Genomic DNA, 23,846 nt, shown 5'->3' on the forward strand with positions numbered 1-23,846 from the left:
TGATAGTAAAAAAGCATCATGGCGTACAATAAATAGCGTCAGTTAAACGGAAAGCATGCGATTGAAGGATCTCAAAGTAGACTGGGCCCTTAATTGTTTAATGGTTCCAGGCCCTGTCCTGTGTGGAGCATGTTGTCGGAGATCCAGCTAGGACGTTTGCTAACTAGGCCTTTACAGCATTGGGCGTATGCTTCATCTGTAGTTGATAATCGAAGTATACTGATTTATGGCAGTTGGTAGCTAAAACATGTCATTGCTAGATAGATATATGTGCGAGAAGCTCGGTCCCCTTGGAGCGGAAATCCGTTACCGGGATCAAATGTGACAACATCCGGTGAAATCGGGCGCTCCGAAAACAAAATCGTAATATTAAGCATTCATCAAAATACAAACTTAACTTCTTGTTAATACAGCCTTGTTGTCAGATGTCAAAAAGGCTTTACGGAAAAAGCATACCATGCGATTATCTTAGGTCAGCGCCCAGCTTACGAAAGCATTAAACATTTTCCAACCAAGCAGAGGTGTCAGAAATGGCATTAAAATAAATCACTTACATTTGAAGATCTTCCTCTTTTTGCAATCCCATGGGTCCCAGCTACGTAACAAATGGTCATTTTGTTCGATATAGTCCTTTATATCCCAATAAAGTCAGTTTAGTTGGTACGCTTGATTCAGTAATAGACCTGTTTCCCTCGTTAAAAATGCATACAAATGAATCCCAAAGTTTACCAATAAACTTCGTCCAAACAACTCAAACAGCGTTTCTAATCAATCCTCAGGTACCCTAAAAGGTAAATATACAATCAAATTTAAGACAGGATAGTATGTTAATTACCGGAGATAAATAACGAAGTGCACTCGCTCACCGACGCCCGCCACAACACTACAGACAAAATGGGAGCCACTTAGAAAAACTACAAATTCTAGATAATTTTCCAAAAAACAAGCCTGAAACTCTTTCTTAAGACTGTTGACATCTACTGGTAGCCCTAGGAACTGCAATCTGCGAGGTATTCGTTTGATATTCCCATAGGCAGCCATTATAATGAGTGGTGAGCTCAAAAAATATACACTGCTCAAAAAAATAAAGGGAACACTTAAACAACACAATGTAACTCCAAGTCAATCACACTTCTGTGAAATCAAACTGTCCACTTAGGAAGCAACACTGATTGACAATAAATTTCACATGCTGTTGTGCAAATGGAATAGACAAAAGGTGGAAATTATAGGCAATTAGTAAGACACCCCCAAAAAAGGAATGGTTCTGCAGGTGGTGACCACACACCACTTCTCAGTTCCTATGCTTCCTGGCTGATGTTTTGGTCACTTTTGAATGCTGGCGGTGCTCTCACTCTAGTGGTAGCATGAGACGGAGTCTACAACCCACTCAAGTGGCTCAGGTAGTGTAGTTCATCCAGGATGGCACATCAATGCGAACTGTGGCAAAAAGGTTTGCTGTGTCTGTCAGCGTAGTGTCCAGAGCATGCAGGCGCTTGCAGGCGCTACCAGAAGACAGGCCAGTACATCAGGAGACGTGGAGGAGGCCGAAGGAGGGCAACAACCCAGCAGCAGGACCGCTACCTCCGCCTTTGTGCAAGGAGGTGCACTGTCAGAGCCCTGCAAAATGACCTCCAGCAGGCCACAAATGTGCATTAGTTAGTCTTTACATTACCTTGATGTTTATTGTTTTTGGTTTGGATGTAAAACAGTCAGCTTTGTTTTCTCACTGAACTGCAAGTGATGTTTTTCTCACGATGGTCTTCCAAGCCTTCTGGTATTACCGATGCAACGACCGAAACCCCCTGCTCACCCTATTCAACGGTCTACTCCTATCCCTAGATCAGTGCTTAGATGTATTCTAAGATTGACCACACATTGACCTGATTCTGCCTTTTCAGGCGTGGTGACCAAGATGAAGATGCAGAGGACCATCGTCATCAGACGTGACTACCTGCATTACATCCGCAAATAAAACCACTTTGAGAAGAGGCACCAGAACATGTCTGTTCATCTCTCACCTGCCTTCAGGTAAGAGGATCTGTCATATTGTTGAGCCTTTCCAACCTCTCTTCCTTGCGTGTGTCTTTTCTGACCAGGCTGTATCCAATAATTGGCTGATCGTGACTTTCCTACTGCAAGGATGGCTGTAACTCACTGTTGCACTAAAGTTGAAGTTCCATTAAATCAGATTTGATGTTGGCTGCAAATTATGTTTTTATCACGATGGTCTTCCAAGCTCATGTGGCTCTGATGACACTGCCTAATGGCAACACTGATGCAGTTGTCATACCAAGAAAAGCACAGCTTAATAATGATCGCAATCAATAAATAATTTTTATTTTATGTTCATATTAAAACCACTGCAAAAATATTGTTTTGGGGGACAAGTGTTAAACGATAGAAAGTGAAGAAATGCAAACAATATCAAAGCAATTTATTGTAGAAAAGAAAAGAACCAAGGCACTGACAACTTAACAAATAAGGTAACTTTCTTATTTATTTTAACACATTAACAAGGTGTATAAAAAGAGCATTTGATTGAAGGATTATGGTATGGTCTGCTTTTAAATAGCCCACCATAGAATACAGTACTTTGAACACTATGCTGAGGTAAACATCTGAGAGGACAGTGTGTCTGCAGTAGAATTGCACAAACACGTACCTGCAACATCTGATCCTATGGTCACACATGCACATATAAATGATCAGACACCCCAAAATGCATACTCTAGCAAAGAGATACCATGAAGAGACGGCTCAGATAGGAAAAAGGAGAGACTCAATGGAAGAAAAGTGCAACAGAAATAAAGCACAGCAGATTCTCATGGCTGACCTGAGGGGGAAAAAAATAATTTGTCATCAGTTCATAAGACTTAAGCAACAAAATGTCATGCAGTGACTTGTTTACAAGAAATAAAAAATGAATTAAAACATGTGCCCTGGCCGAGCCTCTCTACACATCTCGTTCCATCCTTCTCTCCTGTATGTACGGTCAAGAGCCGCTCACATTTTCAGCGGTGTGGGGAACAGAGGTAAGAAGAACCTTGAATCTGACTCAATCCTTTGCGATGGAGGGCAGGAAAGAGGAGTGGTTGATCGGGTCTAAACGTTGCCGTTTTTCCAACCAACTCTATTTTTCCTCGCCTTTTCCTTCTCCAGGAACATCTTCCATTCACCCCCACATGTCTGCCTCTACCACCCAGTCTTATGTCCCACCCCTCAATGTCCTTCTCTCAGGCTCCCCTCCCCCTCACATCTTGCGGATGACCAGCACAGTTGTAAGAACTCCAGCGAGGAACACCCCCACGGTCTGCCAGGTGGGAGTGCCAAAGTAGGAACGGATTCCCTCCTAAGAATTAGGAAGAGACACTGTTTCTTCAACCATCATCACCACAATTTCAAAAAGACATCTGTAAAAAACATGTCAATGTGGGGAAAGCACATCTACTGATTCCTTACCCAGCCACCCTGATCCCTAATCCAGTTGATCACATGATCTCGCAGATAGAACCATTATCAGCTGGGCTACAGACTGATGATGTCGGGGACCTTGGTCAACAGAGCCTGAGGAGAGAAAGGTGATGCCGTCTTATTGCACAATGAAGAAACCAACTCATCCCAAAACGTGTAAATTGCAGTTCCACTCCAAGCGCTGCGGTTTACAAAAGTGACTCTATTCCGACTGAGATGAGCCCTGTTTCCTTTGTCTAACGGAGGACAAGAGAGCGAGAGAATGATTGAGAGAGAAAGGAGCTAAATAAAATACTACCACTGACCACCCTCACCTTGATGACCAGCCGACAGGCAAAGTAGAAGAGTGCCACCACCCTGCCCCAGTTGAACTTTCCATCAGAGAAGATCTCACGGGCCACTCTCATAAAAACCTCCTGGCTGGGCTGGAGTGCAGTATCATTTAACATACTGAAGGGGAAAACAAGATGCTCTGAGTATTGCACAAACTCCAGAGGTCAATTCAAAGTGAATATCTATTCAAGCAAAGAGCTGGAGTCCCTTTAAGTCCTTGGTTTAAGATACCTTTGGAGTTGTGTATTGCCATCCAGCTCAACTCCAATCTGCTCCAGACACAGGGCCAGTTTAAAGGATCCGGGTTCACACAGCATACTCCCAACCAACTGGGTCCGTGACACTGACAACTGAGTCCCGCTGTCAGCATGGCGACGAACCCGCTCGTAGATGAAACTGCAAAAAAAGGGTCCCGGGTAAATAACTAGCTAGTATATCGTGGACTACAGGAAAAGGAGGGTCAAACATGCTCCCATTAGCCTCGGCGGGCTGGAGTGGAGCGGGTTGACAGTTAAGTTCCTTGGTGTCCACATCACCAACAAACTATATGGTTCAAACACACCAAGACAGTCGTGAAGAGGGCATGATAACACCTTTTCCCCTTCAGGAGACTGAAAAGTTATACAGCTGCACCATCAAGAGCATCCTGACTTGTTGCATCTCCGCCTGGTATGGCAACTGTTCGGCATCTGACCGTAAGGCGCTACAGAGGTTAGGGCGTGCGGTCCAGTACATCACTGGGGCCAAGCTTCCTGCCATCCAGCTTCCTGCCATGCAAAAGACTCTAGCCACCCTAGTCAGACTGTTTTCTCTGCTACCGCACGGCAAGCAGTACTGAAGCGCCAAGTCTAGGACCAAAAGGCTCCTTAACAGCTTGTACCCCCAAGACAAAAGACTGCTGAACAATTCATCAAATGGCCACTTGGACTATTGACAACCCCCCCCCCCCCCCCCCCCGGTAGCCTCGTTATAATTTTGTGTTACTTTTTACTTGGCAAATATTTTCTTATACCAGACATTTTAGAGAGCCGGTAGGTATATGGTTCTGATGTGCATTTTCATCCTATTGACAGATGCGACGTAAACACTTGCACAATATGTGCACAATATCAAGCGTCAGCGAACCAAAGAACAAAAATTGCTCGCATTCAGCTGGCAGGGGCAAACCTACCAGCTCTCTAAAAAGTGTGGTAAACAACATTTACCTGTAGATAATTTGTCTCAAATTTCAAGTGCCTAAAGGACAAACCACACAGACAACCAGTAGAGTAAGTTCAAATGTAATTTTATTCCACATTCTGGCTGAACGTTTTATAAAATGTTGCACTCCAATGTTTCAGGCTGTATATACCAATTAATTGGAGAAAGATAACATGCACAGAATACAACAGGTGTAGACCTTACTGTGAAATGCTTACAAGCCCTTAAACAATAATGCAGTTCCAGAAAGAGAACTTCTTATGGATCGGTGTCCCGTCTACAGGACAGTTGTTGCTCAATATGCATAATGTGACTACGTCGTTTTACTTTTTTTCCCCCGGTACATGACTTATATGGGCAGAAAGCTTATTCCTGTGAATGTAACTGCATTGTCCAATTTACAGTAGCTATTACAGTGAAAATACTATGCTATTGTTTGAGGGCATAACAAAACACTAGAGATTCATATCTGAAGGTAAGTAACGTACTTACATGATGTAATCTTGCTCTGATGTCATCCTGAGGGTCCTAGAGATCAAATTTAGTTTTGTTTGATAAAATCATTTTTCATATCCTAAAACGGTCCATATAGTATGCACAATCGATTTTATTTCCACTCGTTCAACTTGCAAAGAAAGATATGTGAAAATCGACCGCAATTGTGGTAAAGACTGACTTCAAAGAGACAACATTGAAGTTCTCTGTTCCCCCCAGCCTGACTGCTGCTCTCTCTGGCTCCACAACAAACCACCACCCGTCCCTCTAGAGGTGTCAATACCTAGCCAGCCTACAATTAGAGGATGGTAAATTCTTTACAGCAAAAAGAGACTTGGGAACAGCAGCACAACCTTGTGTAGAAGGGGTTCTAAATACTTAGTGTGTACAATTGATTTATTAACTAGGTGTGTTTGGTGTGTTGGCTGCTAACTTGGCCCTTAAATATTTCACTGTGTTTGGAGACATTGGATCAGCATTCTTGTCACATCTCCTGTTAATACATTTTATGTAGGGAAGCTAATGATCCATCATGCATGACATTACTGGGAGTGTGTAAACTTGTATATTTTATTAGTATAGCATTTTTGTATGTTTACTGTAGTTAAGATTTAAAATTTGCCACTTGGCCAAATCTTGAGGGACACCTGGATGACTTCATACAAAATGTCATGTTGCTTGCTCATTCTTGAAGTGATCAGTCTGGAACTTTGCACATACACTGTTGCCCTCTTGTGGACACCATCCAAATGACCTCCAGCTTCCTAGCTGAATGTGTGCTTTTTCTTTTTCATGTCAAATATAATGCAACAACTAAAAATATAAAAGTTTTTTCTTATCCTCTAGCAGATCTATTATGTTCTCCTACATTAATTTCACATTTCCAAACTTCAACGTGTTTCCTTTCAAATGGTATTGAGAATATGCATATCCTTGCTACAGGCAGTTAGATTTGGGTATTTCATTTTAGGCGGACATTGAAGATGGCCTGCTCTTAAGGACAAACCACACAGACAACCGGTAAAGTAAAAATTAGATTTTAAGGAACATTAACAATTTGAACTCCAATGCTTCAGGCTATATGTACCAAATAAATTGTGTATTACAGCCTGATTAAGTCAGACAAATGTGAATAAAGATCAAATTCAGGAGTAAACAAGGTATACTCACTCTGTCAGTAATGTTCTTCCCAGTTCTAGTACCTGATCAGTTCCATTACCTGAGAACACAAAGCAGCACTGGAGTTAGTACTACCAGGACATAAAAGTAGAGACAATTTAAGACTTTTGTGTTGGTAGTGTGGCAAACATTGAACTCTTGAAGTCCTGACTGAGTCATGTGGGTAGCATCAGCCTGGTATGGGTGTCTGTCATATCGAAACTGGGCAGTCAAATATATTATGTAATGGGCTAAACATGTTTGAAATGTGACACAAAGATATTCTTGAACAAGTAGCTACTGAAGTATGCATGTCTCATGACCAGTTCAGTGTGACAATGTGAAACGAAGTTAAAACACCAGCTGGCTCATTTTTAGAAGTCAACTTGTCAGCTGACATTAGTAACAGCTGGGCTGGTCCAAGATGTACTACAGTTAGGCTAGTTGCCAATGATGTTTCTGGAAAGACAACACTTAAGTATGAAGTACAAGACTCGGACTGCCACATCTGGCCCTCCCACCCCTACAGGAGGGTAGCTCCCACTCAGCCGTCCAAGCACATCTGTGTTCTAGCACCCCAATGGTGGAACCAGCTTCTCCGTGAAAACAGCAGAGTCCCTGCCCATCTTCTGAAAACATCAAACCCCACCCCCAAATGACTAAATGTAACAAACACAACTAGCTAGCACTCACATACTAGTCTGATGAATCAGTCTAATACACCATTAAAGTTCAGAACAGATTATGGAAGGCGTACAGTACTACATGGAACTCTTTTCCACATCAAGTAACTGACGCAAGCAGTAAAATTCCATTTAAACACTTTATGGAACAGCAGGGACTGTGAAGCAACAGGCACAGACATGATAACATGAGCACTGAGGAAAATGGCGCTGGAGGGGAGGGCTGCCGTTTTATCGGCTCTTAACCAACCATGCTATATTGTTTTTTTGCGTTGTTTCTAACTTATCTTGTACATAATGTTGCTGCTACTGTCTCTTATGACGGATAAGAGCTTCTGGGCATCAGAACTGGGATTACTCACCTCAAACTGGACGAGTAGTTCTTTTTCATTGAGTCGGACGCGAGGGGTATACTGCAGACACCCGACCAGGCCCCGATCCCCGTGATTCGCTGGAGAAGGAAACTGAGATTTTGAGGCGAAAGATCAGGGTGCCTTGCGAGAATCAGGCGACGAGTGGCTAATCTGCCCTTGCCTTCCATCCTGCTGGCTAACGTTCAATCGCTGGAAAATAAATGGGACGAACTGAAAGCACGTATATCCTACCAACAGGACATTAAAAACTGTCATATCCTATGTTTCACCGAGTCTTGGCTGAACGACAACATTAAGAACATACAACTGGCGGGTTATAAACTATCGGCAGGACAGAACAGCAGCTTCTGGTAAGACACTGTGCGGGGGCCTATGCATATTTGTAAATAATAGCTGGTGCACGATATATAAGGAAGTCTCAAGGTTTTGCTCGCCTGAGGTAGAGTATCTCATGATAAGCTGTTGACCACCCTATCTACCTAGAGAGTTATCTGTATTTTTCGTAGCTGTCTACATACCACCACAGACTGAGGCTGGCACTAAAACCACACTCGATGAGCTGTATTGCGCCATAAGCAAACAGGGAAACGCTCATCCAGAGGCGGCGCTCCTAGTGGGCGGGGACTTTAATGCAGGGACTTAAATCAGTTTTACCTCATTTCTATCAGCATGTTAAATGTGCAACCAGAGAGGGGGGGGGGGTTCTAGACCACCTTTACTCCACACACAGAGATGCGTACAAAGCTCTCCCTGGCCCTCCATTTCGCAAATCTGACCATAACTATCCTCCTGATTCCTGCTTACAAGCAGAATATTAAGCAGGAAGCACCAGTGACTCAGTCTATAAAAAGTGGTCAGATGAAGCAGATGCTAAACTACAGGACTGTTTTGCTAGCACAGACTGGAATATGTTCCGGGATTCTTCCGATGGCATTGAGGAGTAGACCACACCAGTCACTGGCTTTATCAATAAGTGCATCGAGGACGTCGTCCCCACAGTGACTGTACGTACATACCCCAACCAGAAGCCATGGAATACTGGCAACATTTGCACTAAGCTAAAGGGTAGAGCTGCCGCTTTCAAGGAGTGGGACTAACCCGGAAGCTTATAAGAAATCCTGCTATCCCCTCCGATGAACCATCAAACAGGCAACGCATCAATACAAGACTAAGATCGAATCGTACTACACCGGCTCCGACACTCGTCGGATGTGGCAGGGCTTGCAAACTATTACAGACTACAAAGGGAAGCACAGCCGAGAGCTGCCCAGTGACACAAGCCTACCAGACGAGCTAAATAACTTCTATGCTCGCTTCAAGGCAAGTAACACTGAAACATGCATGAGGGCATCAGCTGTTCCGGACAACCGTGTGATCACGCTCTCCGCAGCTGATGTCAGTAAGACCTTTAAACAGGTCAACATTCACAAGGCTGCTGGGCCAGACGGATTACCAGGACGTGTTCTCCGAGCATGCGCTGACCAACTGGCAAGTGTCTTCACTGACATTTTCAACCTATCCCTTTCTGAGTCTGTAATACCAACATGTTTCAAGCAGACCACCATAGTCCCTGTGCCCAAGAACACGAAGGTAACCTGCCTAAATGACTACCGACCCATAGCACATCTATAGCCATGAAATGCTTTGAAAAGCTGGTCATGACTCACATCAACACCATTATCCCAGAAACCCTAGACCCACTCCAATTTGCATTTCACCCTCACAGATCCACAGATGATGCAATCTCTATTGCACTCCACACTGCCCTTTCACACCTGGACAAAAGAAACACCTATGTGAGAATGCTATTCATTGACTACATCTCAGCGTTCAACACCATAGTGCCCTCAAATCTCATCACTAAGCTAAGGACCCTGGGACTAAACACCTCCCTCTGCAACTGGATCCAGGACTTCCTGACTGGCCACCCCCAGGTTGTAAGGGTAGGTAACAACTAGAGGTCGACCGATTATGGTTGTTCGATACCGATTATTGGAGGACCAAAAAACGCCGATACCGATTAAATCGGACGATTTAAAAAATATATATATATATTTGTAATAATGACAATTACAACAATACTGAATGAACACTTATTTTAACTTAATATAATACATCAATAAAATCAATTTAGCCTCAAATAATGAAACATGTTCAATTTGGTTTAAATAATGCAAAAACAAAGTTTTGGAGAAGAAAGTAAAAGTGCAATATGTGCCATGTAAAAAGCTAAAGTTTAAGTTCCTTGCTCAGAACATGAGAACATATGAAAGCGTGTGGTTCCTTTTAACATGAGTCTTCAATACTCTGAGGTAAGAAGTTTTAGGTTGTAGTTATTATAGGACTATTTCTCTCTATACCATTTGTATTTCATATACCTTTGACTATTGGATGTTCTTATAGGCACTTTAGTATTGCCAGTGTAACAGTATAGCTTCCATCCCTCTCCTCGCCCCTACCTGGGCTCGAACCAGGAACACATCGACAACAGCCACCCTCAAAGCATTGTTACCCATCGCTCCACAAAATCCGCGGCCCTTGCAGAGCAAGGGGAACAACTACTCCAAGTCTCAGAGCGAGTGACGTCACCGATTGAAACGCTATTAGCGCGCACCCCGCTAACTAGCTAGCCATTTCACATCGGTTACACCAGCCTAATCTCGGAAGTTGATAGGCTTGAAGTCATAAACAGTTCAATGCTTGAAGCATTGCGAAGAGCTGCTGGCAAAAAACACAAAAGTGCTGTTTGAATGAATGCGTACGAGCCTGCTGCTGCCTACCATCGCTCAGTCAGACTGCTCTATCAAATATCAAATCATAGACTTAATTATAACCTAACACACAGAAATACGAGCCTTTGGTCATTAATATGGTCGAATCCGGAAACTATCATTTCGAAAACAAAATGTTTATTTTTTAAGTGAAATACGGAACCGTTCTGTATTTTATCTAACGGGTGGCATCCCTAAGTCTAAATATTGCTGTTACATTGTACAACCTTCAATGTTATGTAATAATTACGTAAAATTCTGGCAAATTAGTTTGCAATGAGCCAGGCGGCCCAAACTGTTGCATATACCCTGACTGCGTGCAATGAACGCAAGAGAAGTGACACAATTTCACTTAGTTATTATTGCCTGCTAACCTGGATTTCTTTTAGCTAAATATGCAGGTTTAAAAATATATACTTCTGTGTATTGATTTTAATAAAGGCATTGATGTTTATGGTAAGGTACAGTCGTGCAACGATTGCGCTTTTTTCGCAAATGCGCTTTTGTTAAATCATCCCCCGTTTGGCGAAGTTGGCTGTCTTTGTTAGGAAGAAATAGTCTTCACACAGTTCGCAACGAGCCAGGCGGCCGAAACTGCTGCATTTACCCTGACTCTGTTGCAAGACAAGTGACACAATTTCACTAGTTAAAAGACATTCATGTTAGCAGGCAATATTAATGGTTTATGGTTAGGTACATGGAGCAACGACAGTCCTTTTTTGCGAATGCGCACCGCATCGATTATATGCAGGACACGCTAGATAAACTAGTAATATCATCAACCATGTGTAGTAAACTAGTGATTTATGATTGATTGATCGATTGTTTTTTATAAGATAAGTTTAATGCTAGCTAGCAACTTACCTTGGCTTCTTACTGCATTCGTGTAACAGGCAGGCTATTCGTGGAGTGCAATGTAAGGCAGGTGGTTAGAGCGTTGGACTAGTTAACCGTAAGGTCGCAAGATTGAATCCCCGAGCTGACAAGGTAAAAATCTGTCGTTCTGCCCCTGAACAAGGCAGTTAACCCACCTTAACTGACTTGCCTAGTTAAATAAAGGTGTTAAATTATATATATATATATATATATATATATATATATATATATATATATATATATATATATATATATACAGTGGGGAGAACAAGTATTTGATACACTGCCGATTTTGCAGGTTTTCCTACTTACAAAGCATGTAGAGGTCTGTAATTTTTTATCATTGGTACACTTCAACTGTGAGATACAGAATCCAGAAAAGCAGAACTTAATATTTGGTACATAAACCTTTGTTTGCAATTACAGAGATCATACGTTTCCTGTAGTTCTTGACCAGGTTTGCACACACTGCAGCAGGGATTTTAGCCCACTCCTCCATACAGACCTTCTCCAGATTCTTCAGGTTTCGGGGCTGTCGCTGGGCAATACGGACTTTCAGCTCCCTCCAAAGATTTTCTATTGGGTTCAGGTCTGGAGACTGGCTAGGTCATTCCAGGACCTTGAGATGCTTCTTACGGAGCCACTCCTTAGTTGCCCTGGCTGTGTGTTTCGGGTCGTTGTCATGCTGGAAGACCCAGCCACGACCCATCTTCAATGCTCTTACTGAGGTTGTTGGCCGAGATCTCGTGATACATGGCCCCATCCATCCTCCCCTCAATACGGTGCAGTCGTCCTGTCCCCTTTGCAGAAAAGCATCCCCAAAGATTGATGTTTCCACCTCCATGCTTCACGGTTGGGATGGTGTTCTTGGGGTTGTACTCATCCTTCTTCTTCCTCCAAACACGGCGAGTGGAGTTTAGACCAAAAAGCTCTATTTTTTGTCTCATCAGACCACATGACCTTCTCCCTTTCCACCTCTGGATCATCCAGATGGTCATTGGCAAACTTCAGACAGGCCTGGACATGTGCTGGCTTGAGCAGGGGGACCTTGCGTGCGCTGCAGGATTTTAATCCATGACAGCGTAGTGTGTTACTAATGGTTTTCTTTGCGACTGTGGTCCCAGCTCTCTTCAGGTCATTCACCAGGTCCTGCCATGTAGTTCTGGGCTGATCCCTCACCTTCCTCATGATCATTGATGCCCCACGAGGTGAGATCTTGCATGGAGCCCCAGACCAAGGGTGATTGACCGTCATCTTGAACTTCTTCCACTTTCTAATAATTGCGCCAACAGTTGTTGCCTTCTCACCAAGCTGCTTGCCTATTGTCCTGTAGCCCATCCCAGCCTTGTGCAGGTCTACAATTTTATACCTGATGTCCTTACACAGCTCTCTGGTCTTGGCCATTGTGGAGAGGTTGGAGTCTGTTTGATTGAGTGTGTGGACACGTGTCTTTTATACAGGTAACGAGTTCAAACAGGTGCAGTTAATACAGGTAATGAGTGGAGAACAGGAGGGCTTCTTAAAGAAAAACTAACAGGTCTGTGAGAGCCGGAATTCTTACTGGTTGGTAGGTGATCAAATACTTATGTCATGCAATAAAATGCAAATGAATTACTTAAAAATCATACAATGTGATTTTCTGGGTTTTTGTTTTAGATTCCGTCTCTCACAGTTGAAGTGTACCTATGATAAAAAAAATTACAGACCTTTACATGCTTTGTAAGTAGGAAAACCTGCAAAATCGGCAGTGTATCAAATACTTGTCTCCCCACTGGATTTAAAAAAAATCGTTGTCCAAAAATACCGATATCTGATTGTTATGAAAACTTGAAATCGGCCCTAATTAATCGGTCGAACTCTAGTAACAACACATCCGCCACACTGATCCTCAACACGGGGGCCCCTCAGGGGTGCGTCCTCAAATCCCTCCTGTACTCCCTGTTCACTCATGACTGCATGGCCAGGCACGACTCCAACACCATCATTAAGTTTGCTGATGACACAACAGTGGTAGGCCTGATCACCAACAACGATGACACAGCATATAGGGAGGTCACCTCTCCCTATACGGCCTGGTACATCACCAGGCCCAAGCTTCCTGCCATCCAGGACCTCTATACCAGGCGGTGTCAGGGGAAGGCCCTAAAAATTGCCTAAGACTCCAGCCACCCTAGTCATAGACTGATCTCTCTGCTTCCGCACGGCAAGCGGTACCAGAGCGCCAAGTCCAGGTCCAAGAGGCTAAGTGCTTGTAAGTAAGAATTTCACTGTAAGGTCTACACCTGTTGTATTCGGCGCATGTGACAAATACAATTTGATTTGACTATACACACATGTACACATGGATTTTGGACTGTAGAAATGTGGTAGTGGTGGAGTAGGGGCCGGAGGGCACACAGTGTGTTGCGAAATCTGTTAATGTATTATGTTTTTACAGGCTGACTGGCTCTCGTTGTGAGATAAGTGCACTCAGGATATCCGGAAGGCCAAAGTTAATTACTTTAAGGAGCAGTTTTCTCTCAGTGGGTCTAACCCCAAGAAGTTCTGGAAAACTGTTAAAGACCTGGAGAATTAACCCTCCTCCTCAAAGCTGCCCATGGCCCTTAAAGTTGATGATGTGGTTGTTACTGACAAGAAACACATGGCTGAGCTCTTTAATCACCACTTCATTAAGTCAGGATTCCTATTTGACTCAGCCATGCCTCCTTGCCCATCCAACATTTCCTCATCTCCCACCCCTTCTAATGCGACTATCCCCGATGCTTCTCCCTCTTTTTTCCCTGCCCCGCTACAAAGTTTCTCCCTGCAGGCAGTCACTGAGTCCGAGGTGCTAGAGGAGCTCCTGAAACTTGACCCCCCAAAAAACATCTAGATCAGATGGTTTAGACCCTTTCTTCTTTAAGGCTGCTGCCCCTATCATCGCCAAGCCTATCTCCGACCTTTTTAACCCATCTCTCCTTTCTGGGGAGGTTCCCATTGCTTGGAAGGCAGCCACGTTTCGTCCTTTATTTAAAAGGGGGAGATCAAGTTGATCCTAAATGTTATAGGCCTATTTCTATTTTGCCTTGTTTATCAAAAGTGTTGTAAAAACTTGTCAATAATCAACTGACTGGCTTTCTTGATGTCTATAGTATTCTCTCTGGTATGCAATCTGGTTTCCGCTCAGGTTATGGATGTGTCACTGCAACCTTAAAGGTCCTCAATGATGTCCCCATTGCCCTTGATTCTAAGCAATGTTGTGCTGCTATTTTTATTGACTTGGCCAAAGCTTTTGATACGGTAGACCATTCCATTCTTGTAGGCCGGCTATGGAGTATTGGTATCTCTGAGGGGTCTTTGGCCTGGTTTGCTAACTTCCTCAGAGTGCAGTGTATAAAGTCAGAACATCTGTCTCCGCCACTGCCTGTCACCAAGGTAGTACCCCAAGGCTCGATCCAAGGCCCCACGCTCTTCTTACTTTACAGCAACAACATAGCTCAGGCAGTAGGAAGCTCTCATCCATTTATATGCAGATGATAGTCTTATACTCAGCCGGCCCCTCCCTGGATTTTGTTAAATGCTATACAACAAAGCTTTCTCTACCCTTAACCTTTGTTTTGGAGGTGTTCAGAACAAGGTTATGTGGTTTGGTAAGAAGAATGCCCCTCTCCCCACAGGTGTGATTACTACCTCTGAGGGTTTAGAGCTTGAGGTAGTCACCTCAAACAAGTACTTGGGAGTAAGGCTAGACAGTACACTGTCCTTCTCTCAGTACATATCAAAGCTGCATGCTAAAGTTAAGTCTAGACTTGGTTTCCTCTATCGTAATCGCTCCTCTTTCACCCCAGATGCCAAACTAACCCTGATTCAGATGACCATCTTACCCATGCTAGATTATGGAGACATCATTTATAAATCAGCAGGTAAGGGTGCTCTCGAGCGGCTAATTGTTCTTTACCATTCGACCATCAGATTTGCCACCAATGCTCCTTATAGGACACATCACTGCACTCTATACTCCTCTAAACTGGTCATCTCTGTATACCTGTCGCAAGACCCACTGGTTGATGCTTATTTATAAAAACCCTCTTAGGCCTCACTCCCTTCTGAGATATCTACTGCAGCCGTCATCCTCCACATACAACACCCGTTCTGCAAGTCACTTTCTGTTAAATGTCCCCAAAGCACACACTTCCCTGTCGCTCCTCTTTTCAGTTCGCTGCAGCTAGCGACTGGAACGAGCTGCAAAAAATACTCAAACTCGACAGTTTTATCTCAGACTCAATCATGGACACGCTTACTGACAGTTGTGGCTCCTTTGCACGATGTATCGTTGTCTCTAGCTTCTTGTCCTTTGTGCTGTTGTCTGTGCCCAATAATGTTTGTACCATGTTTTGTGCTGCTCCCATGTTGTGTTGCTACCATGTTGTTGTCATGTTGTGTTCCTACCATGCTGTGTTGTCATGTGTTGCTGCCTTGCTATGTTGTTGTCTAAGGTCTCTCTTTATGTAGTGTTGTCTCTTGTTGTAATGTGTGCTTTGTCCTATATTTATTTTGAATCCCAGCCCCCCGTCCCCGCAGGAGGTCTTTTGCCTTTTGGTAGGCCGTCATTGTAAATAAGAATTTGTTCATAACAGACTTACCTAGTCAAATAAAAATAAATAGATGTTAAAATTGTATTGACTGCCTTAATTTTGCTGGACCCCAGGAGAGTAGCTGTTGCCTTAGCAGCAGCTAATGGCGATCCATAATAAATACAAAATTGGTATATACAGCCTGAAACGAATGCCTTCAAAATCGTGTAAATGTTCCTTGACAGAATGTTGAATAAAATTACATTTAAATTTACTGTACCGATTGTCTGGTTTGTCCTTCACCTGCTTGAGATGTGAGACAAAATATCCCCAGGAAAGTATTGTTTAACCAACTTTTTAGAGAGCCGGTAGGTATATGGTTCAGTACCAAGGTAAAGATTGTTTTATATAGGATATTCACTTCTCTCGTCAATAGCTATTGAAATTGTATATTCTAAACCAGGGAAGGATGGAGAACAATCCAGAGCTTTTTTGTGTCAATAAATAAATAAATCTGATTTCAAGCTTCAAAAAAATCGTATGATTTACACACAAAAAGGTGTTGATTGTTCTCAATCCTTCCCTAATTCAGAATATGTCATGGCATGCTTGGTTCAAATGTGAAAATGAAGCCACTCCACTCCTACCATTTTATATTTGGGCTCCTGAGTGGCGCAGCGGTCAAAGGCACTGCATCTCAGTGCAAGCGGCGTGACTACAGTCCCTGGTTCGAATCCCCTGATTCAGAATATTCTTTGTCATGGCATGCTTGGTTCAATAGCTATTGACGAGTGAAAACCGAATATCCAACATAAAACAAATGATTGGGCTGTCGCAAGTCGCAGTTGTAAATGACAACTTGTTCTCAACTAGCCTACCTGGTTAAATAAAGGTGAATTAAAAAATATATACCAATTGTTTATTACAGACTATCACATACAGGCTTTCAAGCTAGTTTGGTGAGAAAAGGAAACAAGTTAACTACCGTAAACTCACCCCATTCCGTACAAATGTGCGCAACCGCAACATTCAAACGAGGCTACAAAGAAAACTAATGGGACCGTAGCGACTGTGTTGACTTGAAAATCGGAGGTGTGAACTAGGTTTCTATTCAAGCGTTGATCGACATGGTATTGGCTCTATAGTATTGGAGAAAAGTTGAAAAAAACAGACCCTCCGTTACATCGGGACGTGTCATGTCGTAACGTACAGCTCACGTAAAGCAACTATTTATGTCTTACAATCTCTCTCCACCAGGTGTAGCACTTCTCTCATCGTTTAAAAACAAGAAATGGACAGTGACGGGGGTACCTAGTCATTTTTTGCGTCATCATTGCATGCGATCATCATTCTCAAAGCCGCTGTTTACTTCTAAGACCACTTTAGCACCGCTCTAAAAACCCGATTCAAATTCGACACAAACCTTCAAATAGGTATGTAATGACACATTATATAAACTCTTTATAGTGTTTTATTTACATTTTAGAGGCGATAAGGTGATAAGTTGGACAGATCGAGTGAAAAAAAGAAATTTTCCCACACAACATCTCTCCTTCTCACTATCACGCATTAGTTTCACTTCCCCACAAGCCATTTAAAAAAATACCCGACAGGGTTCATTGCCTGCTTGAATTATGCAGAAACGGGCAGCGTTTGGATCGTGTAATTGATAATGTTGGAAAGGAGAGAAATTGTGCTTTACAATGGTATTGACATTACAGTTGATCTGGAAGTATTACGTTTTTGGGGCGCTAAAATAGGGGCAATTGTACGGACCAAGGCGATGTACGAGTTTAGGTTAACACTTTTCCCCGGGTTGAACAGCTAGATAACAATAATTTAGCTTTCCTATATCGTTTACCAAGTTATGTGTAAGGTCATGTTTCAGAGATGGGATGGCTGGGTGTTATGTTAGCTGGCTAGCTCGACACGCCTGGGTCCAACCGGCAACAAACAAAAGTTAGCTAAATCGCGACAAATACTTTTCGTTCCGGCTCACGATAATTACGATATCAGTACCACGGATCCGTATCGATTGTGTTTATCACTTACCTGAATCGCCTCCCGACAGCGCTGCCATTTTAAGATTACTTTGAGTTTGCTTCCGCCTGCAGTCATGTGACATATGTTTACAGTATTAGAGGAGTGGCTTCGTTTTGCTCGTTTACGAATGCCAGCTTGCTAGAGCACTACATAGAGGGCCGATTACATTTATGAGTAGTCAACTTACAAAAGACTAAGACTATAGCAAGTTTAATTAACAATGAATACAAATATTTTGACACGAATGGAATCCAACGTTCCGCTTCTGCCTTGCCCTTTCTTAAACGTCATATCCTGTCCTTTCTCACTTCTGTCCGTCGCGCGCATGCTTAATTCTCTTTACGACTCGGCTGGCAAAGATGGCGGACGCACAAGTACGTTCAGCAAAACAGCGTGGCGAAATGAATGTGCTTTTTAGATAGAAAAACAAACATCATGGCATTGCAGCCTACAATAGCGTTTGTTAAGCGAAAAGCATGCGATTGAAGTATATCGAAGTAGACTGAGCCCTTAACGGTGTTATCTACTTCGACTATCACGTTTCAGGCCCTGTGCTGTGTGGTGCGCTTTGTCGGAGATCCAGTAGGAAGTTTGCTAACTAGGCCTTTACAGCATTGGGCGTATGCTTCATCTGTAGTTGATAATCGAAATTTACTGACTCATGGCAGAGTTGATAACTAAAACATGTCATTGCTAGATAAATGTATGCACGAGAAGCTTAGCGTACTGGAAGAACTATAGCCGTTAGATTAGTTTAAATGCGAATTTGGCTAGCTAGCCTGATCACCCGTTAGTTGGCTGAACTCAGCGGTCTACTTTCTCGACTTTAATATTCCAAATGTTATGGACTTTTTATGGGGTTTGTTTAGCTAACTACCTAGTTATTCAGAACTTTCATTATGGTCAGCTTCATAGATTGTAAATCTTGCTAGTGCATCCTGTCAGATCTACTGCTTGTCTAGTAGGGTATATTTCAAAATGCACATCGATTTACCTGCATATGATGTTTTTCTCACGATGGTCTTCCTAGCCTATGAGGCTCTGACGACACTGCCTAATGGCAACACTGATGCAGTGTAACTTGAGGATGGGTATTTTCAGATCCGTGATGGAGCGACGGGTTAGGCTCTGCATAGATCAGTTTTTGACCTGGTGTTATGTATTTTCCCCACAGACGGAGAGGGCTTATCAGAAGCAGCCAACCATCTTCCAGAACAAGAAGCGTGTTCTGGTTGGTGAAGGTGGCAAGGAGGCCAAGGAGAAGCTCCCACGCTACCACAAGAGTGTTGGTCTAGGCTTCAAAACTCCAAGAGAGGTATCTTACCCAACAACCTAAACTATCCTAAAACTACAGTTGTGCTCCTTATGGGCAGTATGATTCATCTTTGAATACAGCCTTGTATCTCGTGGTCAATTAGCTTGTATGGTTAACTGCTCTTTGCAAGCTGCAAATGATGTTTTTCTCACGATGGTCTTCCAAGCCTGAGGCTCTGACGACACTGCCTAATGGCAACACTGATGCAGTTATAGGAGGGATTTTGGCATCCATACTGAACAAAAATATAGATGTAACCTGTTGGTCCCATGTTTCACGAGTGGAAATAAAAGGTCCCAGAAATGTTCCATATGCACAAAAAGCTTATTTCCATAAAATGTTGTTCACAAACTTGTTTACATCCCTGTTAGTGAGGATTTATCATTTGCCAAGATAATCCATCCACCTGTGGCATCAAAAAGCTGATTAAACAGCATTATTACACAGGTGCACCTTGTGCGGTGCACAATTAAAGGCCACACTAAAATATGAAGTTTTGTCAAACAATGCCACATGTCTCAAATTGAAGGTGCTTGCAATTGGCATGCTGACTGCTAGAATGTCCACCAGAGCTTTTGCAAGAAATTGGAATGTTCATTTGTCTACCAAAAGCTGCCTCCAACGTCGTTGTAGAGAATTTGGCAGTAAGTCTAACTGGCCTCAACTGCAGACCACGTGTAACCATTGTCTGAGACCAGCCACCCTGATAGCTGAAACGGGTATTTCTGTCCAAAGCCCTTTTGTGGGGGAAACTTTCTGGGTCTGGCTCCCCAGTAGGTGGGTCTATGCCCACCCATGGCTGTGCCCCTGCCCATTCATGTGAAATCCAAAGATTAGGGCCTAATAAATTTTTTCCCAATTGACTTATTTCCTTATGAACTCAACCTCAGTAAAAACATTAATTGTTGAATGTTATAAAAAAAAAAAAAAAATTTTTTTTTTTACCTGGGTTTGAGAGTTTTGGAAGGATTTGCAGAGAACCTAACATATTTTGTTTCTACAGGCTATTGATGGCACTTACATTGACAAGAAATGCCCCTTCACTGGAAATGTCTCCATCCGTGGTCGTATCCTCTCCGGTTAGTCTTTACATTTCCTTGCTGTTTATTGTTTTTGGTTTGGATGTAAAACAGTCAGCTTTGTTTTCTCACTGAACTGCAAATGATGTTTTTCTCACGATGGTCTTCCAAGCCTTCTGGTTATGACGACAATGCCTTATGGCATTACTGATGCAACGACCGAAACCCCCTGCTCACCCTATTCAACGGTCTACTCCTATCCCTAGATCAGTGCTTAGATGTATTCTAAGATTGACCACACATTGACCTGATTCTGCCTTTTCAGGCGTGGTGACCAAGATGAAGATGCAGAGGACCATCGTCATCAGACGTGACTACCTGCATTACATCCGCAAATACAACCGCTTTGAGAAGAGGCACAAGAACATGTCGGTTCATCTCTCACCTGCCTTCAGGTAAGAGGATCTGTCATATTGTTGAGCCTTTCCAACCTCTCTTCCTTGCGTGTGTCTTTTCTGACCAGGCTGTATCCAATAATTGGCTGATTGTGCCTTTCCTACTGCAAGGATGGCTGTAACTCACTTTTCCACTACAGTTAAAGTTCCATTAAATCAGATTTGATGTTGGCTGCAAATGATGTTTTTCTCACGATGGTCTTCCAAGCCCATGTGGCTCTGACGACACTGCCTAATGGCAACACTGATGCAGTTTGGCCTACTTATCACATGAGATGGCACATTGGTTGATGTTGTCATACCTCCAAAAGCAGTTCCTTGGTCACTTCAGGATTATGCTCCATTAATTCTCTCCTTTTCTCTGCAGAGACGTCTCCGTCGGAGACATTGTAACCGTCGGAGAGTGCCGACCCCTCAGCAAGACGGTGAGGTTCAACGTCCTCAAGGTCACAAAGGCCGCTGGAGCCAAGAAGCAGTTCCAGAAGTTCTAATCTAGGATGTGCAGGAGATGAGACCAATTGACAGGAAGGCTTTCTTTCTAGGCTGACCTGCTCTGTTGTATCTGAAATAAACAATGTTCTGTATCTTGGTCTTCTGGCCTGTCTTTTGTTAAATAATTATGTTTGTACAATTCAATGGGGAACCTTTGCCAATTAACTGAAATGAGTGCTTTGTTTTGTGTAATGGCTGAGGCTGACTTATTGTGCGTTCTGCTGGACAGTTCTTTCCGTTGTCCATCCGTCAACGGATTCCCATTCAAAATACCATTGGCTCATCCATAATTTCCCAACTTTCGTGTTCCTGTAGTGTTGTGAACGTGAAATTGGTGTCCAACCACAGGGCCATTTGCCCGTCTCTTTTGAAGCCTGAGTTTTTCTTGAAGTAATGAAACTTAAGCACAGTGAGCTAGCTGCTCCACAAATGTATAGGTTCTTACATAAATGTAAAATTAAATGATCAAATTTAATGTCGCATGCGCTGAATACAACGGGTGTAGACCTAACAGTGAAAAGCTTGCTTACCAGCCGTTAACCAACAATGCAGATGTAAGATTTTTTTTATTATTTACTAAATAGACAAGTAAACAAACAAAATTGAAAGGAAATGGAAAATCACAGTAACGAAGCTATACAGGGGCTACCCTGCACAGAGTCAAATGTGCGGTGGCACTGGTTAGTTGAGAGAATTCAGGTAATATGTCCTTGTAGGTAAAGTGTAACACTAGTAGCAGCAGTGTAAAAATGGGAGGGTTGCAATACAAATTTTCCAGGTAGCCATTTGGTTAACTGTTCAGGAGTCTTATGGGTTGGGGGTAGAAGCTGTTAAAAAGCCATTCGGACCTAGTCTTGGTGATCCGGTACCGCTTGCAGCGCGGTAGTAGAGAAGTCTGACTAGGGCGGCTGGAGTTTTAGCCAATTTTTAGGGCTTTACCTCCTGGTATAGAGGTCCTGGATGGCAGGAAGCTTGTACCGGGTGATGTACTGGGCCGTACGCACTACCCTCTGTAGTGCCTTGCGGTCGGAGGCAGTTGCCATACCAGGCGGTGATGCAACCAGTCAGAATCCTCTAGATATTTACATTTAAGTCATTTAGCAGACGCTCTTATCCAGAGCGACTTACAAATTGGTGCATTCACCTTATGATATCCAGTGGAACAACCACTTTACAATAGTGCATCTAACTCTTTTAAGGGGGGGGGGGGGGGTTAGAAGGATTACTTTATCCTATCCTAGGTATTCCTTAAAGAGGTGGGGTTTCAGGTGTCTCCGGAAGGTGGTGATTGACTCCGCTGACCTGGCGTCGTGAGGGAGTTTGTTCCACCATTGGGGTGCCAGAGCAGCGAACAGTTTTGACTGGGCTGAGCGGGAACTGTACTTCCTCAGAGGTAGGGAGGCGAGCAGGCCAGAGGTGGATGAACGCAGTGCCCTTGTTTGGGTGTAGGGCCTGATCAGAGCCTGAAGGTACGGAGGTGCCGTTCCCCTCACAGCTCCGTAGGCAAGCACCATGGTCTTGTAGCGGATGCGAGCTTCAACTGGAAGCCAGTGGAGAGAGCGGAGGAGCGGGGTGACGTGAGAGAACTTGGGAAAGTTGAACACCAGACGGGCTGCGGCGTTCTGGATGAGTTGTAGGGGTTTAATGGCACAGGCAGGGAGCCCAGCCAACAGCGAGTTGCAGTAATCCAGACGGGAGATGACAAGTGCCTGGATTAGGACCTGCGCCGCTTCCTGCGTGAGGCAGGGTCGTACTCTGCGAATGTTGTAGAGCATGAACCTACAGGAACGGGTCATCTAGATGGTAGATGGTGCATCTGTGGAACCTTTTGAGGATCTGAGGACCCGTGCCAAATCTTTTCATTCCTTTAAAGATCCATTCAATTGTGGACTGTCAAGACAATCAGTGTGATAGTTTCTTTTTAATTTCGGTATATTTGTTAGTGTTGCAAATTGATTTGCAGTGGAAACATTTATGCCCAACAATCATTTTGCAGCAAACTAGTTTCTATTGGACTAATTCGGGTAGTTTTTTTTCGTTTGGTTCCTAGAGTAAAAACGTTTTCTGTTTGGAGTTAACGGTCTCTGTTGCAGATCAAGTTATACTTAGGCATACTTTAGTTTTATTGTAATGGGATCTGCAATGATCTGATAATCTAGGCTGGTAGTATTCAAATCTGTTAGTAGGTGCAGAGTACTGCTGTTTTTCTGTTTTACCTGATAAATTGTGTCAATCTGGTGTCCCAGGTCTAAATCACAGAGACTGAATTGGAAGTGAAACACCCCACTCGCTGTTATTTTATTTTAGTTACATTTTTTAAGTAGACTAGAACCAGCTGCTATTGCGTTGGTGTCTATGGGGGAGACACCCAGTTAAGTAGACTGGAACGTATCATTTTTTTCAATGATAAATGTCCTTGGTGAACTATCTTCATTTATCCACCATCTTCGTGAATCAGTCCTTGATTTGATGGGAAGCATGAACATCAGCAGTGGAACTGGCTTCAAAGTCCAGATTTGAATTAGCCTGTATTAGCCTTAACAACCAGCACTTGAAGTTGGATGCAATTGGAAGAAAAAAAAAATACATTATACACAATGTCTCA

At 43.2% G+C, this 23,846-nt stretch overlaps 2 protein-coding genes, 1 long non-coding RNA gene, 5 other non-coding genes and 1 pseudogene across 8 annotated transcripts; 8 read left to right on the forward strand and 1 right to left on the reverse strand.

Annotated features, from left to right (window-relative positions):
- The first annotated feature begins 1,664 nt into the window (after positions 1-1,664).
- LOC129833047 (uncharacterized) lies at positions 1,665-16,196 on the forward strand. Its single transcript, XR_008756035.1, has 2 exons — positions 1,665-2,031; positions 13,802-16,196. It is a non-coding gene; the product is annotated as an uncharacterized LOC129833047 (long non-coding RNA).
- On the forward strand, positions 1,736-1,796 carry LOC129834054 (small nucleolar RNA SNORD35; annotated as a pseudogene).
- Positions 2,205-2,288, forward strand: LOC129834051 (small nucleolar RNA SNORD35). Its single transcript, XR_008756179.1, has one exon. It is a non-coding gene; the product is annotated as a small nucleolar RNA SNORD35 (small nucleolar RNA).
- On the reverse strand, positions 2,421-18,228 carry LOC129833044 (apoptosis regulator BAX-like). Its single transcript, XM_055897294.1, is given in 6 exon segments — positions 2,421-3,352; positions 3,463-3,567; positions 3,789-3,924; positions 4,039-4,203; positions 6,673-6,721; positions 17,970-18,228. Coding segments are annotated over 6 exon segments (627 nt in total). The 5' UTR covers positions 18,043-18,228; the 3' UTR covers positions 2,421-3,253.
- Positions 18,229-18,230: 2 nt separating this feature from the next.
- LOC129833046 (40S ribosomal protein S11) lies at positions 18,231-21,333 on the forward strand. Its single transcript, XM_055897296.1, has 5 exons — positions 18,231-18,334; positions 19,135-19,275; positions 20,279-20,354; positions 20,620-20,749; positions 21,117-21,333. Exons 1-5 carry the CDS (start codon positions 18,320-18,322, stop codon positions 21,238-21,240), a joined length of 486 nt encoding a protein of 161 aa, XP_055753271.1. The 5' UTR covers positions 18,231-18,319; the 3' UTR covers positions 21,241-21,333.
- LOC129834048 (small nucleolar RNA SNORD35) lies at positions 18,956-19,039 on the forward strand. Its single transcript, XR_008756176.1, has one exon. It is a non-coding gene; the product is annotated as a small nucleolar RNA SNORD35 (small nucleolar RNA).
- Positions 19,407-19,488, forward strand: LOC129834050 (small nucleolar RNA SNORD35). Its single transcript, XR_008756178.1, has one exon. It is a non-coding gene; the product is annotated as a small nucleolar RNA SNORD35 (small nucleolar RNA).
- Positions 20,432-20,514, forward strand: LOC129834046 (small nucleolar RNA SNORD35). Its single transcript, XR_008756175.1, has one exon. It is a non-coding gene; the product is annotated as a small nucleolar RNA SNORD35 (small nucleolar RNA).
- LOC129834049 (small nucleolar RNA SNORD35) lies at positions 20,923-21,006 on the forward strand. Its single transcript, XR_008756177.1, has one exon. It is a non-coding gene; the product is annotated as a small nucleolar RNA SNORD35 (small nucleolar RNA).
- Positions 21,334-23,846: the final 2,513 nt, after the last annotated feature.

This window comes from Salvelinus fontinalis, chromosome 34, assembly GCF_029448725.1.
Source record: "Salvelinus fontinalis isolate EN_2023a chromosome 34, ASM2944872v1, whole genome shotgun sequence".
NCBI classification, from domain to species: domain Eukaryota; kingdom Metazoa; phylum Chordata; class Actinopteri; order Salmoniformes; family Salmonidae; genus Salvelinus; species Salvelinus fontinalis.

Coding starts and splice junctions, on each gene's coding strand:
- LOC129833046 (XM_055897296.1), top strand. Junction 20,355..20,619: donor CCGTGGTCGTATCCTCTCCG/GTTAGTCTTTAC, acceptor CTGCCTTTTCAG/GCGTGGTGACCAAGATGAAG. Junction 20,750..21,116: donor CATCTCTCACCTGCCTTCAG/GTAAGAGGATCT, acceptor TTTTCTCTGCAG/AGACGTCTCCGTCGGAGACA.